The sequence below is a fragment of the Rhinatrema bivittatum genome, chromosome 7, assembly GCF_901001135.1.
Source record: "Rhinatrema bivittatum chromosome 7, aRhiBiv1.1, whole genome shotgun sequence".
NCBI classification, from domain to species: Eukaryota; Metazoa; Chordata; class Amphibia; order Gymnophiona; family Rhinatrematidae; genus Rhinatrema; species Rhinatrema bivittatum.
This window is the reverse complement of record NC_042621.1, coordinates 90,750,142-90,766,678: the sequence shown is the minus strand read 5'-3', so window position 1 is coordinate 90,766,678 and position 16,537 is coordinate 90,750,142. Positions and strand designations below refer to the sequence as shown.

The window sequence follows — 16,537 nt, the reverse complement described above, 5'->3', positions numbered from 1 at the left end:
AGCTACAGTTTACATGTTTATACGTTCATGTTTACAGTTCTGTTCTTGCTTGATTCATTGCTAGTCCTATTCTACTTTGATATTCGATATACTGAAGGGATGCAGGGGGCACACCAGGTTAAGTGAGGGTGCCTTTCAAGTTTTTCTCTATCTCCACCTGCTGGAAGGGAGGCATAACCCATGGTTTGGACTGATCCGTGGTACTAAAGGAACAAAAATTATCAGGTAAGAACAAATTTTCTTTAAAAATACATAAAATACATTATCTATAACAAAAACAACAAAACATTATAAATGTGCTAATATGTGCAAATAACAAGATAAAATTAAATCAGTTACTTGCTAAATTCCTTCTTCAAAAACAGGACCTTAAAGTTTTTCTAAAAAATGTAGTATCTGCTTTACCTTGTAATTCTGTAAGAAGAGCGTTCCACATGACTGGATCTTCATAAGAAAATGCACTTGATTTTGTAAATTGGAGCTTAAAATCTTAAAAAGCAGGGATAGCTAGAAAATGCACACCATCTGAGAACAGAGATCAAGTTGGAATATAGATTTGTAGTTTGTTCTTCAAAGCACAAGAGCAATCATCATAAAGTTATTGATGAATAATGACTAACAATAGGGAACCAGAGTAATTCTTATCAAAATAGGAGTAATGTGTACAGTTGACCTAACATCCATCAACAATCTAGTTACATAATTTTGTAGTAGCTGAAAAACCACGTTAAGTTTTTAGGAAACCCTAAATGTTATGGGAGCGCTAGGCAGCGATCCCGATTCCGGGGAGAGTTGTGTGCCCTTGGACCACGAAGCGACTGCAGAGAGCTCCCTAGAAGCGCCGAGGCAGGTGAGATGTGTCCATGCACAGGCGGACAGGCTTGAAGACCAGGGACTCAGACCTCCGCCGAAACTGACACATCAGTAGAGACCCAACAACGCAATGCCAGTCTCTGGGGTAGCCCTCCGGGCACTCGATAGCCCTTTCGGACCTGCCGTATGGGAATGGAAAATGCGTCAGGACGGACAGAGGTTGAGTACAGACGATGGAACTGGAGCAAGACTTGAAGACTGAAGGCAATCAGACGAGGACTCTTGAAGACATGATCAGATGATACTTGAAGACATAGACAATACTTGAAGACTGGGTCAGACGAAGGTACATGATAAGGCTGAGGCAAGGCTGAAGAGAAGAACATCAGGGATACTGATGAAGACACTTGAAGAGTGGAAAGACAGAAGAGTTAAAACTCAGTATGAAGGAACCTGGCCAAGACTCGTAACAGCAACCATCCTGGACTGAGCTTCGGGGACCCGGCGTGATTGGTACAGGCCAAACTGAAGAAGCGACAGCTTCAAACCCAGCGTGGAAGACGCATTCGAAGGTCATCCCAAAGTTGGACAGAGGACGGTGGCCCACTAGGAGGTAAGATCCGAAACCAAAATATCCAAGAAGAAGGCTATCCTGACGAGGGAGCCAAAGAGTCTGAAGACTTCTTTGATGAAGAAGCCAAAAGGTTCTGAACGCTTGCCAGCGAAAGAAATGAAGACGAGGACATCAAAGGAATTTTGAAGACGAGGACATCTGTACATGATGACGTCTGGAACGTCAGGACATCTGGACTTCAAACCCCAGGACACTCAGTCAAGAGCATCAAGGAGGTGTCTAGTGAACTGGAGAACAAGACATCTGGACTTCGGACTCCCAGGTCACTCAACCAAGAGCATCGATGAGGCTCCAAGAAGCAGAACAACTGGAAAATGGACTTCAGGAAAGACAGGACATCAGAAAGCGAGGACATCAGGAAGATCAGACGACGAAGACATCTGAAGACAAGGACATAGGATCCAGCGAGAGACCAAACATGGAATGAAAATTTAGACAAAGGATCAGGAATTACAAATGAAGACAAGGGAATTCCCACGAAGAACAGAATGCCTTGAAGAAGCGGAGGAGGATGACATCGGAGACTCCTGGACCGAAGAGCTGGAATGGAGGATCCAGGAGCAGTCCAACTCCATGATTGACTCCTTGCAAAGGCAATGAGGAACTGAAGGCTGAGCCCTTTTGTAGGGCTGAAGAGGAAACACCCAAGATTACATCACGAAGGAGGAGCCAGGAGGACTGGCCCTTTAGATCCGAAGAGAGGCATGGCAGCCATGTTGTGAAGCAGGAGTAGGCCCAACGCGTCGGAGGTGGCTCCTGCTGCAGAAGAGAAGTGGCTCCAACTGCTCGAAGAAACCACGGCGGCCTCTGGGCCGCCGGGAGGAACAATGGCAGTAGCTTCACTAGCGCCAAAGAAGGAGAATGTCGGCGGCTCCTGCTGCGAGGAGGGATGATGGTGGCAGCTCCCAGCTGCGTAGACAGCGTTGGCAGCCTCCAGGCCACATAGGAGCAGGGCAGCACAGCCCGCCATGCAGAAGGTTGGCCAGGGCGGTCTCTGGACCACGGGGAAACACCGGCGGCGGCCTCTTGGCTGCAAGGCTGAAGAACAGTGGCTCTGAGCGCTGCGAAGCACTGAAGATGGCGGGGAAGCAGGCAACTGGAGGTGAGAGGCTGCTAACGACCTAACCGCGAGCAGAATCATAACACTATATATAAGCAATTACCATAATCTGATTATCCAAATAGAAGTGCTTGTAGCACCAATATAAAAGAATCCTTAGAAAGTAAAGGTTTTAACTGTCTTATTAACCTAAGTTTAATAACATTTTTTGTATGGGGCTTCAGTGACAACTTGGAATCTAATAACAGTCCGAAGTTTCTGACTTGAAAAGCTATTGGCAAACGAAAATTATCATACACAGTTCACTACGGTTGTTCTTAGGAGGCTTTCTCCCAATTCATAACAAAGATATTTTACCAATATTTAAAGTCAAGGCAATATCATTAAGCTAAGAGCTCATTGTTTTCCTGCATTGTGCAAAACCTGAAACAGGAAGATCACCAGTAACGGTGCATAGAATAAAAAATTGGGTATCATCTGCATAGATGTAATAAATTCCAGTAATCTAAGGAGTTCATCCAATGGACAGAAATAAATATTAGATAAAACGGTGAACAGTGCGGATCCTTGAGAAACACCCCATCTGATGTTAAACCAGTTATTGCCTAATTGCGCGCATTGGGGTAGATTTTCAAAAACGGCGCGTTCGTGTACTTTTGTTGGCGCTCCAGGCGCCAACAAAAGTACGCGGGATTTTAGTAGATACGCGCGTAGCCGCTAAAATCCTGGATCGGCGCGCGCAAGGCTGCCTATTTCGTGTAGCCTGTGCGCGCCGAGCCGCGCAGCCTGCCGCCGTTCCCTCCAAGGCCGCTCCGAAATCGGAGCGGCCTCGGAGGGAATTCGCTAACGCCCTCCCCTCACCTTCCCCTCCCTTCCTCTACCTAACCCACCCCCCCGGCCCTGTCTAAACCCCCCCCTACCTTTGTTGGGGGATTTACGCCTCCCAGAGGGAGAAGTAAATCCCCGCGCGCCAGCGGGCCACTGGCGCGCCTAGACGCAACCCGGGGGCGGTTCCGGGGGGGCGGTTCCGGATGGCGTGGCCATGCCCCCGGGCCGAAACCACGCCCCCAGGCCCGCCCCCGAAACGCCGCGTCCCGCCCCGAAAACGGCACGCCGCTCGGCCCCACCCCCGACATGCCCCCCTCGGAAAACCCCGGGACTTACGCGAGTCCCAGGGCTCTGCGTGCGCCGGTAGGCCTATTGAACATAGGCGCGCAGGGCCCTGCTCGTGTAAATCCGGGCGGATTTACGCGAGCAGGGCTCTTAAAATCCGCCCCATTGCCGTTGGTCCTGTAAAAAAAAAAAAAGATTTAAATCAAAGCAACACTACTCGACCTAACCCAATGCTTTGGAAGCAGGCTATCAGTTTTGTATGATTAACTGTATCAAATGTGGATGAGGAATCCAGCTGGACCAAAATCCCATTCTCACTGTGATCCAGTTTAGTATAAAGGGTATCCAGAAGTGATAACAGCATCATCTCCTTGCTGTGGGCTGTCCTAAACCCATGTTGTTGCGTATTTAATATATCGTTATCCAAAATATAATCTTCCAAATGTGGAAGCACGCAATTTTCAAGTGTCTTTCCCAAAGTGGGCAGATTAGAGCTAGGACGATAGTTGATCAATTGGCAAATTAAGATTCTTAAGACCAGGTATAACCTCAGCCTCCTTCAAAGCCATTGGTACACAACTTTCAGCTAAATACTTATTGACTATCATCTGTATTACCTCAAGTGAGATCACTAAAACATTTAACATAACTGTAAGGACAAGAATCCATCTGAGAAAACATGGACTTAAGACTGCTAATCATAGGTTTAATCACTGGAAGAGAAACATGATCAAAAACATTCCACTTCTCATTTGATCCTCGTTCTTCAGCTACATTTTCAATTGACTCGCCCATGGGATTATTCATTTTAATTTGAAGCTAGGAAACCTTATCCTGGAAATATCTAATGTTTCACAACTAGGGTAAGAATCAATATGAAGACAAAAGACTTAGCTATCAGGTTTTCAACAGTGAAGAATAGTTCCCATGGGTGATTAATAGATTTTTCAATCCTATCAGCTATGTAATGATATTTCTTTTCTAAATATCTTCTGTAATCACATAAAGAGCTTAAATAGAGCTCCTCTGTAGCTGCGACAGAGTTTTTTCTCCATTTTCTCTCAATTTGTCTTAACCTTCCCTTCTGGATAACTGATTCCTGAGAGAACCAGGCTACATGTTTACAGGGACATCTCACAATTCACTTCCTTTTGAGGAGCCAACCTGAGATAAGTGTTGGATAAGATATCATCCCATTCCTTTACTAAATTCTCAGTATTATATTCACAGCAGTAAAATAGTCTTTTTTTTTTTTCTCTAATAACTAATGATTTTAAATACCTGTGCATCAACCAATTGCTTAATCCATTTTTTTTATTTGCAACACATTTGATATTTTACTGTTTTGACTTGAGGAACTAAGAATCCATGACGGGGCATTTTCCTGGTTCTGATCCTACCTACCTATTGGTTCAATGTCTCCCTGTAGCTGGTAATCATTTCTCTTGATAACCTCTGTGCTTTCAGCCTTGCTTTTCAACATATATGTGTGTCCTATTTGCTGGGTGCTAGCAAACCTTAATATAGACTACAGGCTGTATGCTAATGATATACAGTTTTCTTTGCCTTTCTCGTCTAAATATTAATAAGGCTTTACAATGTGTCATCTACAGCATAGATATTATAGGGTGATGGTTTTTGGTAAATAAGCTAGCACTGAATATGAAAAAAATCAAGAATCCTGTGCCTGGCTCATTTTCCAAGTGACTATGTTCCCCATCATGTCATATACAACAGTTTCTGGTATCAATTGTTCGGTCTGCCAGGAATCTGGGAGTTAATGTTTGTTATGATTTGTCCCTACATCCACACATTAAGAGAGCTGTTCAGAGTGCATTCTTTAAGATGAAAATTTTGAGTAATTTGTGGCTGTTACAGCTTGATCTCTTGTTTGGTAGTCCGGACACTAGTAACAAAGGCCAGGATTACTGTAATACATTGTGTTTAGGCCTTCCTGCCCCCACTCTTCAAGCCCTCCAGGTGACCCAGAATGCGGCATCCCCACTGATTGCAGGTATTCTGCATTGGGAGCATATATAACACCAGCAATAAAGTTTTAATGTTGGTCTTTTAAGACTGCATAGTGACCTTCTCCCTTGTATTACCTTGGTCTTAAAGTACTTCATTCCCATTCGACAGCTTTGCTTGAAAGGGTAGAATTTATTAGAAGTTCCTTCATTTTGACATCTTAGACTCTGTGAAACTAGAGAGCGAGTCTTTGCTTTTGTGGGCCCAGAATGGTGGAATTCCTTGCCAGAGGGTTTGAGGGCTGAGGCCTGTATAGAAACATTAAGGATGAAACTAAAAGGCCTCCTGTTTGAGCAGGCTATGCAGACTAATGGTTGTTATTAGCTTTAGATAAACAATCAAAAGAGACAGTAGGGTATAAAGTCCTTGCACATAGATATCAAGTGTTAATATAAAGCTTTATTTAGCATGGCAGCTCCGCTGTTTTACAACCAAAGTAATACTTTAAATGGGTCCCCGACATGGACCCCATGTTTCACCGAAAGGCTGCATCGGGAGAATTGTACAGAAAGTTTCCAATCTAAAAAACAAATCACAATTACTCAGAACCAAGGATTATCAAAAGATGGGGGAGAACATATGACGTTATTAAGGGTATGTACCTCAAGTGATGTTACATAGGTGTACAGGGAGTGCAATCCATGCACACAGATACAAACATTTAAAGACGCTGTCAAATGGCGCGAAACAAGTGTCCAATCAGGAAACACCAACACAGTGAAGCCTGACCAATGAAAACCCAGTGTTACAACTACAGTAGATCAATGAAAAACTCCTGAAATGAAATCAAGTAAAATCACTCCATTCTATTTCATTATTCAGGCCACTAGGAGACAAACTGTTCCTTACGAATAAGCATTTCAGAGAAATTACCTCCCCAAATAGAGGCTGTAACATGTCAGTTACAAAGAATTTAAGGTCATGTTGGGTGTGGGACAGAGAGGACCAGTGAGCGACCAATGGCGCGTTCTCTCGGTGATTGCTAATGCTGAAGCGATGTTCAATAATGCAAGTTTTCACTGAGCGTGTGGTATCACTTTGGTTACAAAACAGTGGAGCTGCTGTGCTAAATAAAGCTTTGTATTAACACTTGATGCCCATGTGCAAGGACTTTGTACCCTACTGCATCTCTTTTGATTGTTTATCTGATTCCTGAGTGCAGCTTTACTCTCCGTTCCTGCTTGTTACTAGCTTTAGGTCAGACTTACTTAATCTGATCACTTGAACATTGTATTGCATTGTTTACTTGTTTAATGTAATTTTATGTAAATGTTTTTTGTCACCTGCCCAAGTTTATAGATAAGTGGAATAGAAGTATTTTAAATAAGTGTTTTATCTAATGAACTGTGTAACACTATATTTTAATACACCCTCTATGTTAAAATGAGACCAGTCTGTTCTCCCTTTCTGTGCATGTAGGGACCTTGCTGATGGTTGACAGTGAAGAAGAATTCTTTCCAGAAGAAATCACCAAACTGAGAAGGGATGTGGATAATGGTCTTTCTCTGATTGTGTTCAGCGACTGGTACAACACTTCAGTTATGAGAAAAGTCAAGTTCTATGATGAGAACACCAGGTACCTTTGGATGCTGGTGAAAATTAAGCATGTTTATACCTCGTCAGATAGTCTTGTTGATTGATTTGTGGTTTGCTCACATAACCAAATTTCTTTGAGGAATAGACCCTGTGGATTTCTACCAGAGCAAGAATTAACACAACAAGGAAAAAATGTGTTAATTTTGGATGCATATCTTCATATAAAACTTCTGCCTTTTTGTCTTTGTGCACAATGAACATAAGACCTGCCATGTTGAGTCAGAACAATGGTCCATCAAACTCCTGCATCCTGTCTCCAACAGTGGCAGGTCCGGTTTACTCAGAAGTACCCAGCAAATCCTAACAGAGAAATCCTTTCACTTTTGCTCACTCCCGCTAGCAAGAGGTAGCAATCCCCATATCTACTTGGCTAATAATTGTTAATGGATCTCTTCTCCAGAAACTTGTCCGAACCTTTTGTTAAACCCAGCAATATTATTTATTTATTTATTTATTTGACTTTGTATACCGACTTTCAAGTTAATATCAAGGCGGTTAACAATATTAGAATTTGCAGTAGCAAAAATTCCAAAAAGTCCATAACCCATAAAACATATATCTCACTAATGATTTACATAGTTAAATCAAATACAAAATAGTGTCACATTAAAGTTTAAAAACATATAAAACAAAATAAAAGTCTTAATAGCTAAATTTTCCACATTAAAACCCTTCAAACTTCATCACCCTTCTTTACCCAAGCCTATACCTCCCTTATTTTATTGTTTTTGTGCCCTTCTACCCCTCTAAACCCGTGGGGTTTAATATCTCCTTCTAATTACCCCTTAAGTAAAGTGTAAAGGAAAAAAAGAATCAGTTGGCCTTTACCACTCCCTCTGGTAACAAAATCCACTGCTTTATTGCACGTGGAGTTCCCCTGGTCATAGTGCTATTTCAAAGGGTAAATAAAACTTCCCTAATAACTGTTCCACATAAACCTCTATCATATCCTCTTAGTCCTCTCTTCCCCAAGCTGAAGAGTCTTAACCTGTTCATTAGTTCTTCATAATTATTCATCTCCTCTACCATTTTTGTTGCCCTCCTGCTTTATCTTTTGTGAGATGGGGCAACCAGAACTGTACATAAGAGCTGAGGTGTGCTCACACTACAGAGGCATTTTGATATTCTCATTTTTATTTTATTTTCCTTTCTGACTAATTCTTAATACCGCATACTGAGCTGAGAGCTTCAATGTTTTGCTCATGATGACTCCAAGGTCTTTTGCTTGAGTGGTAACTTCTAATATGGAACACAACATTGTGTACACAGAAGAGGCAATTTTTAAATGTAATGCAGGGCTTGCAAATCCATAGGTCTGCAAACATATATTTTCCAAGTGAACCTCCATGTGGGGTTTCCCTTTGAAAATTAAGACAGTGGTGCACAACAGGTACTTGGTACCTGTGTACGTTTGCACTTGCTTTGAAGCATATGCAAATGTACATTTGGAAAATACATGCAGGGCTTTCAAAATGAAAGCCACATTCATACTTTACTTCACCCAATCTAACCGTTCCCCTTTTTTGACCCATAGTGAGAAAGGGTCATTAATTACCCTTGTTTTTCTGGAGAAAATGATGAATAAGCTATCTTTTAATCTTAGGAAGGAGGAGAACCCAAGAACGGATGTTTTTGGGTTATTGCAGTTTATTCAGCCTACTTGAGAGTCAGTCTCCATCCTGGTTTTCAATCTTCTAAAAAAAATCTTCTGATGAAAATTTAGTAGTCACTAATGTTTTGCCTGCTGGTGGCAAGATCGACTCGAAGTACCGAGTCCAAGCTTCTCATGGATTTGGAGTAGTTCAGCTGGCGGATCAGAATTGGAACGGGCAAAACTTTTAAGGGAGCATTACAACACATTTCCTAATAAAGACCAGAGGAAGTTGATAAGGAAAGAAAGACTTCCAGAGATTGATGCTTAGCTCCAGAACTGTATTCCACCAATTGCAGAACTAAAGCTGAAGCTTCTGGCAGATTCAGGAGACTCTTGTCAGGTTGAGTTCCAATGTGCTTTAGAGAGCAGGACTATTGTGGAAAACAATTAATCTGGTAAAATTATGAAGCCTTCAGTACTGCAGCCAGAATATCAGCAGTGTGGATTGGAGCCAGGTGGATCACTTGGTTTTGAGCGAGCAAGCAAGCTCCAGGAGGATGTTCATGATCACCTAGTGCCAGGCCTGAATTTAAGCATAGGAGTTGCCTAGGGCACCAGATTTTGAGGGTGCCGAATATGCAGACCAAAGAGAAGCCTGTCTCTTGTTTTCTGTAGGGTTATCTGCTAGTACAACTACAAAAGGGGCACTGCTGTGGCACTCTGCCTAATGGATGTCCCATGCATAGGGCAGAAACTGTATGAGGACAAGGTGCAGGAGACAGTCGCCCTGGTTAAGGAATATTAGGCCACTCTGCAGTCATTGTCTACACAGTGGTTCTCAACCTTTTTTTGGCCGGGACACACCTGACAGATGGTTCTCACATGTGTGACACACTGAACATGTGACCATCACGGGGCTAAATGTAAACCTACACTCTGCATCCACAGGAATCCCCTCAACCCCCGGCAATGAGTGCAGAGCAGAACTAGGGCATTACCCTGTACAGCTCGCCATACAAAAAAGATATTCTGGTTCTAATGACATCCCAGTAAAAGCAAAACAAACTGCTTTTACTACCAGGCAAAATAGCCTTCCTTATGAAAAGACAGTAATTTACCACTAATGTATATCCTATTGAGAAAACACAAGTAAGATTGATACAAATGCCTACATGCTAGTTAAATACCTCACTTCGGTCACACACCCTTCACCAAGTACAGAAAAATCACAAATTATAAATAAGGAGACAGAAACTGGAATGGAAAACCAAAAAGGCCACTCTGCATGCAGTGCGAACCTGGAGAAATGGAAAGAGAAATATAGTACCTAACAGACTCTCAGGATTTGCAGTAATGCACACAAATTAACCCGCACAAAGTTACACCTGTATTATAGAACACACTAAAACAGATGTACCTACAAATGTTGGTGTTAAAAAAAAAAAAAAAAAGGCCTTGAAATAAATAAATAAAAAAGTAACAATCCTAGCTAAGAAATACAACTTTTAAACCAGGCCCTAAACACTAATACATTTCCTATTGGGAAAACAGAATAAGCCAAGCTGCTATAGAGCCCCACACAGAAATAATTGTAAAGCTGTACTAAAAATGTTACAAAACAGCTGCTGAACAGAATAATATCCAACAATTAAAAACTCATTAAAATTATTAAAACATGTCCAAATATCAATAAAATATTTCAAAACAGCAGACATCGCATAATACCCAATAATTAAAATGGCGGTCAATCAAGAAAAGTAAATTTAAAAAGCCACCTTTACTTACCCTCTCCAGCAACTCTCCTACTCCTTTCACTTCCAGGCCAATAGCACTCACCAGAAGCAGCAAGGGCTGCTGAAGCTCTGTCCTCACAGTCCTTTTCCTTAGTGCCCACAACCCGACAGTCTCTCTCTCTCTCTCTCTCTCTCCCCCATGACCAGTCATCTTCCTGACCAGTCTCTCTCTCAATCACACTCATGGTCTCTTATATACAAACTCTCAATCACACACATGCTCTCACACCCATTCACACCAGCTCTCACCCAGGCATCCATTCACATCCACAGACACAAGCTGTCACCCAGGCATCCATTCACACCCAACACACAAGCTCTCACTTAGGTACCCATTCACACCAGCTCTCATCCAGGCACTCATTCACACCCACACACATAAGCACTCACCCAAGCACCCATTCACACCCACATACACAAGCTGTCACTTAAGTACCCATTCACATCCACACACACAAACTCTCACCCAAGCATCCATTCACACCCACAGACACAAGCTCTCACCCATGCATTCATTCACACCCACAGACACAAGCTCTCCCTTAGGCACCCATTCTCACCCAAGTACCCATTCACACCAGCTCTCATCCAGGCACTCATTCACACACCAGCTCTCACCAAAAATGTATTCTTCCTTCACTGCAGGGATGGGCTCCAGTTCCGCCGCGGCTTTACTCCGGCGGGCCTTCTTTTTGTGCCACCACGGGAATGGGCTCCCGTGGTGGCCTCGGTCGGGGTCGGCTTTCTTCTTCGCTGCCACAGGCTGTGGCGGCCTTGCTTGGTCGGGGTTCAACTATTCACCCCACCCCCGGGCATTCTGATGCCTGCCTCACCGGCCAATCAAAGGCTTCCTCCCTTCTTCCTACTCCTACTGGTAGGTAGAAGGGAGGAGGTTTACGATTGGCCTGCGCGGGGGCAGGCAGAATGAAGGAAGCTTCCCATTGGACAATAAGGGTAGGAAGAAAGGAGGCTTCCAATTGGCCCGCGGGGGCTGGAAAAAGGGAGAAGGGAAGTGTAACGGGCAGTGGGACACCGGGAGACGCAACACACCTGCCGGTGTTTGGCGACACACTAGTTGAGAAGCGCTGGTCTACAGTGCCAGCAGAACAGCCCACTGTATCCAGTGGGCTGTATCATTACTTTTGCATGCAGCCTTTTTATTAGTGGAGGTCCATCTGCCCTTTTCAGAGACATCTATCCCCACCTTCTCATCCTCAGTATCTTTCTGTCAGAAGTCAGGTGATAGAAAGAAGGCAGACTAAGATCAACAAACACAGTCCAAAACTGGGGCGAGTTTTTTATGCCCCTACTATTCATCTTCACTGGTGGGAAAAGGCTCATGTCCTTTTTCCAGAGTGGGACTGTATCACAAAGGACAAGTTATGGTTTCTATGCCTTCTTAACCAGCAGATATCTATATTGCCCTGTTGGCTTAGCTGCAGCTAAAAGTAACATCTCTTCTATATCAGGAGACCATAGTCTATCCTTCTGTGGGAGTGTGACACAGTGTTTTCCCAATAATTCTTAATTCCCAAGAGTTTAGGTGGGCTAAGGCCTATCTTGATTTTATAGATCCTGAACAAATTGCTAGTTTGGAAGAGGCTCAAGATAAACTCTCTCCTGACAATTCTGCTATTCATTCAGCCAAAGGACTGGCTGTGCCAAAGGACCTGAAGGATTCATATGTGCACATTGCCATTCACCTTGCCCATCAGAAATTCATCAGGTTTGTAATGGAGGGGCATGCATTATCGATACAAGATGTACCCATTTGGCTTCCTAGCTGCACCCAGGGTGTTCACAAAGTGTCTGGCAGAGAGTGTGTGTTCCCGTACCTAGATGATTAGTTATCGTCCAATTTCAAATGTTGTGACCCTGGGTAAACTTTTAGAAAAAATAGTCTATTCTCAGCTAATAGACTTTCCTAATGAAAATAAAATTTTACATAAATATCAATGTGGGTTTAGACAGAAACGCACCCCAGAGACTTTATTTGTTCTGAGCTGGATTTTTTTACTTTTTGAGTTTGACAAGGAAGAATCTGTTATTGCCTTGTTTCTTGATGTCTCATTGGCATTTGATACTGTATTGCATATTGGTTTGAGAGCTTAGAAGAAACTGGAATTGGCGGGGGTGGGGGGGGGTTGTTTTAGTATGGTTTAAGTCATTTCTTGAGTCTAGAAAACAGGTATATTTCCCAAGGTGTTCAATCTTCGTGGCTCAAAGTCTGCAGTGGGGTTCTACAGGGCTCAGTTTTAGATGTGGTACTGTTTAATATCTATTTGAGACCACTGTATTCACTGTTGGAATCTCAGTCCATAACATTTAGGCTCTATGCAGATGATCTACAACTATATGTTATATGGAGCAACCCTATAGCCACTCTAGGCTGCATTACAGATTGTGTTCAACTCAGCGACTGGATGAAAAAGAATCGCCTAATATTGAATGCTCGCAAAACTGAAGAAATATGTTTCTCTTGTGACCCAGAACATTACTCAATACTGATATTAAGTTCAAAAAATTGGTGTGTAGTTTAGGAGTAGTGTTCGATAGCCGGTTAACATTTAAGAACCATCTCCAGAACACATTAAAAAGGAGGTATTTTAAACTGAGAATATTGCAATGTTTAAAACACGTACTTGAAAAGGACGATTTTCGAACCATTGTCCATTGTAGATGATTGCAATTCCATTTTCGTTGGTCTGCAGACTGTATCGTTCAAAGCTGTATTGGTGATTGGGGGATAGAGGTGTGATCTTGCTACCCTTGGCTTATGAAACTTCATTGGTTGCCTGTAAACTTTAGGTTGAAGGTTAAAATTTTAATACTTGTTTTCAAGGTCCTGAAGTTAAAAGGACCTTCCTATTTGGTTGATCTGCTGTATGTTCCAAAGCGCAATTTGTGCTCTGCAAACAAGTACTTTTTAGTAATTCCTTCCATTCGTGATGCACAATTACAGGAAATACGGGTTAGGTCATTTATGGTGGCCAGGCCAACCCTCTGGGATGCTCTACCAGGAGCTTTGCATGCCTGTGATGATATAAAGATGTTTAGGAAGCTCCTTAAGGCATATTTGTTTAAAGAAGCTTTTTTTTATCTGGCACTTAATATATTTTCGCCTGTGTAAATTTTTGTCATTTTGTATTTATTTTTTATTTTTTTTAATATTATTTTAATTTACCAAAATATGCTTATTTGTTTTTTTCTGCTATTGTACTTTTTCTGGTACTTAATGTATGTTCATTTGTGTAATTTTTTATGCCATTGCTATTATTGTTTTGTGTTTTTGTTTTAATTTACTTAAATGTATTTATTTGTTTTCTGCCATTGTTGTAATCGACCTAATATATCTTTTTGTTAAAGATAGAATAGGAATATTTTTTTAAAATAAATAAAATAGTTTATGATGGGTGTCTGCCCATTAGGCATACTGGAGTTACTCCATACAGTGATTAACCTAATATCAGGGGTTGTCAATTCCGGTCCTCGAGGGCCGCAAACCAGTCGGGTTTTCAGGATGTCCTTAATGAATATGCATGAGAGAGACCTGCATACACACTGCCTCAGTTGTTTGCAAATCTATTTCATGCATATTCATTAGGGGTATCCTGAAAACCCGACTGGTTTGCAGCCCTCGAGGACCGGACTTGCCCACCCCTGCCTAATATTATCCCTGGAGTTATAAATGGTTCAAAATCCAACTTGATTGCTTCCCAGACAATCCAGTTCATAGAATCCTGGATTGATTCCTTTCAGGAGAGAGCCTGGCTGTCTGTTGAGAGGGCCAGGATTCCAACGGATCTTTGCAAGGTCCCTTCTGCTATAGGATCATACATCAGCAAGATCAGTCCTACCAGGCTACAAGGCAGCAGGGTTCCATGTAGTCCCTCTGACTCACCTTCATATGCGAGGTCTACAGTGGGACCTTCAGCAACAATGGGATCAATTTCTTCAGCCATTATCTCATCCTATATCAGTGACTCAGGAGATGTGAGCCTCTCTGCAATGGTAGGTGAACCCAGAGGTTCTGGCAATAGGAATTCCATTGCATGCCACAGCTCATCAAACGATGCTGTGTTCCAGTACTCTCAATAGGGGGTGGGGGCACACTCCAGGGATCTGGACCAGAGAGCAGATCAACCTGCTGGAACTTATCCATCCAGTATACATTGAGTTTTCTCACACCTGCTCTCAGGAGGGAGACTCTTACTTCAAACAGACAATCAGGTAACCATATTGAAAGTAAATAAACAAGAAGACATGGGTGGATATACCTTTTGTGAAGAGGTCTTGCAGATCTTGTCATGGGCCTTTCATTGTAACTTGTCCGTCCAAGTGATCTATCTTCTAGGCATTCAGAGTAAGCTGGTGGGCCGGCTCAGCAGAGTACTGCAACCCTGTGAGTGATCTGTAGATCAGGAGATGGGGGCTGACTTTGTTTCTCCATTGGGGATCCCCAGTGATCAACCTGTTTGTGTCAGAGGAAGCTGGAAGGTTCTGTTCCTTGAGATCAAGTAGCTACAGATGCTTTCATGTTAAACTGGAGCATCAGTCTGCTGTATGCATACCCTCCAATTCCTCTCATCATCAGGACTGGATGAGGGTCATTCTCATAGCCTAAACTTGACCGTATCAAGTGTAGTACCCTTATCTCCTCCATCTGTTAGTTTAGCCTCCAGTCCACTTGAGAGATTTCTGGCATTGATCAACCAGGAGAACAGAAAACTTTGCCACTTGAACTTTCCATTCTTGGCCCTCCCGGCATGAATGTTGAGCACTGAGTAGTATCCTCCTTGCTCCTTCTCAACACATCCCAAGATTGTGGAGTACATTATGATCTCAGCTAGGAAACCTTCCCCAGTTTCAAGTGGAAGAGTTTCTCTGCATGGTGTGAGTTCAGTCATTTGAACCCTTTTCTTTTGGCATCAGAGATCTTCAGTATCTCCTCTTTCTCTTGTCATTAAGCCTCAGTACCTCTTTGGTCAAGATACATCTCAGTGTCATTGCAGCTTAGCAGGGAGATGGAGCTTCAGGGTTCAGACCCTGGATCCGCTCCGGGTTGTCTAACCCCTTCCAAAGCATGATCAGCAAAAAAAAGGCCTAGAGTGGAGCACGATAGAGACTTAGAAGAGTAGAAATCCATCTTTCAGAGGATTCCTTAACTGGTTTTAAGAAATTACCAGACACTGATCCCAAAGGGAAGGATAACTCTGCCATGGTCCATCTTTTTCATAGAGAGGAGTTGGTAAACTTAATTATGCAGTCCTTGAGTACGTTGAATATAGCAGAGGAGAAAAGAGAGGAGTCTTCCGGTCTTTGGAGGATCCTATTGTGGTCAGTATCAGGAAGCCTTCCAGATCATTTCCTTTACAACAGTGATTAAGGATCTTATGGATCTGAAGTGGATTTCTCTAGAGGTGAACATTAAAGCATTATTTAAAACATATTTGTTCAGGCAACTTTTCACAGCAATGTTCTCGTGATCAGTTTATTTGTTCAGCTGATTGTGTCTTGGTTTGGGCTTTTTTTTTTTTAATTATCGCTTAGAGTTTTGTCATTGGTGGGCTATAAATACAAATAAATAAATGGGGGGGGGGGCATTCACCGGCAAAGTTGTATGCTCTAGTTTCACAAGAGAGAGACAGCAGTTTTCAAAGGTGAAAATGCTTGTCCGATTACTAAGCGGACTATGATACCTGTGGAAGGTGGAGCAGAGTGGAAGGATGCACAAGTCAGGAAGACTGAGTCTGTATTGAAGCATTCATTTGAAGCTTCCAGCATGGCACTAAGGATAGTGGCTTGCCATCTGTATGGTGGGAAAGTCCAGTTTCCAGTTAGCAAAGTGCACAGGAAGAATTGGTTATGAGTCTCTTCAGTTAGAGCCAGGAAGATCTATGGAAGAT

The 16,537-nt window shown here is 42.6% G+C and overlaps 1 protein-coding gene across 1 annotated transcript in view; it reads left to right on the top strand.

Moving 5' to 3' along the window:
- The window catches only part of MBTPS1 (membrane bound transcription factor peptidase, site 1), a 297,566-nt gene that overhangs the window by 218,555 nt on the left and 62,474 nt on the right, over positions 1-16,537 (top strand). Inside the window, exon 16 of the mRNA XM_029608668.1 lies at positions 7,068-7,224. Coding sequence (XP_029464528.1) covers positions 7,068-7,224 — 157 coding nt within the window. The remainder of the gene's footprint in view (positions 1-7,067; positions 7,225-16,537) is intronic.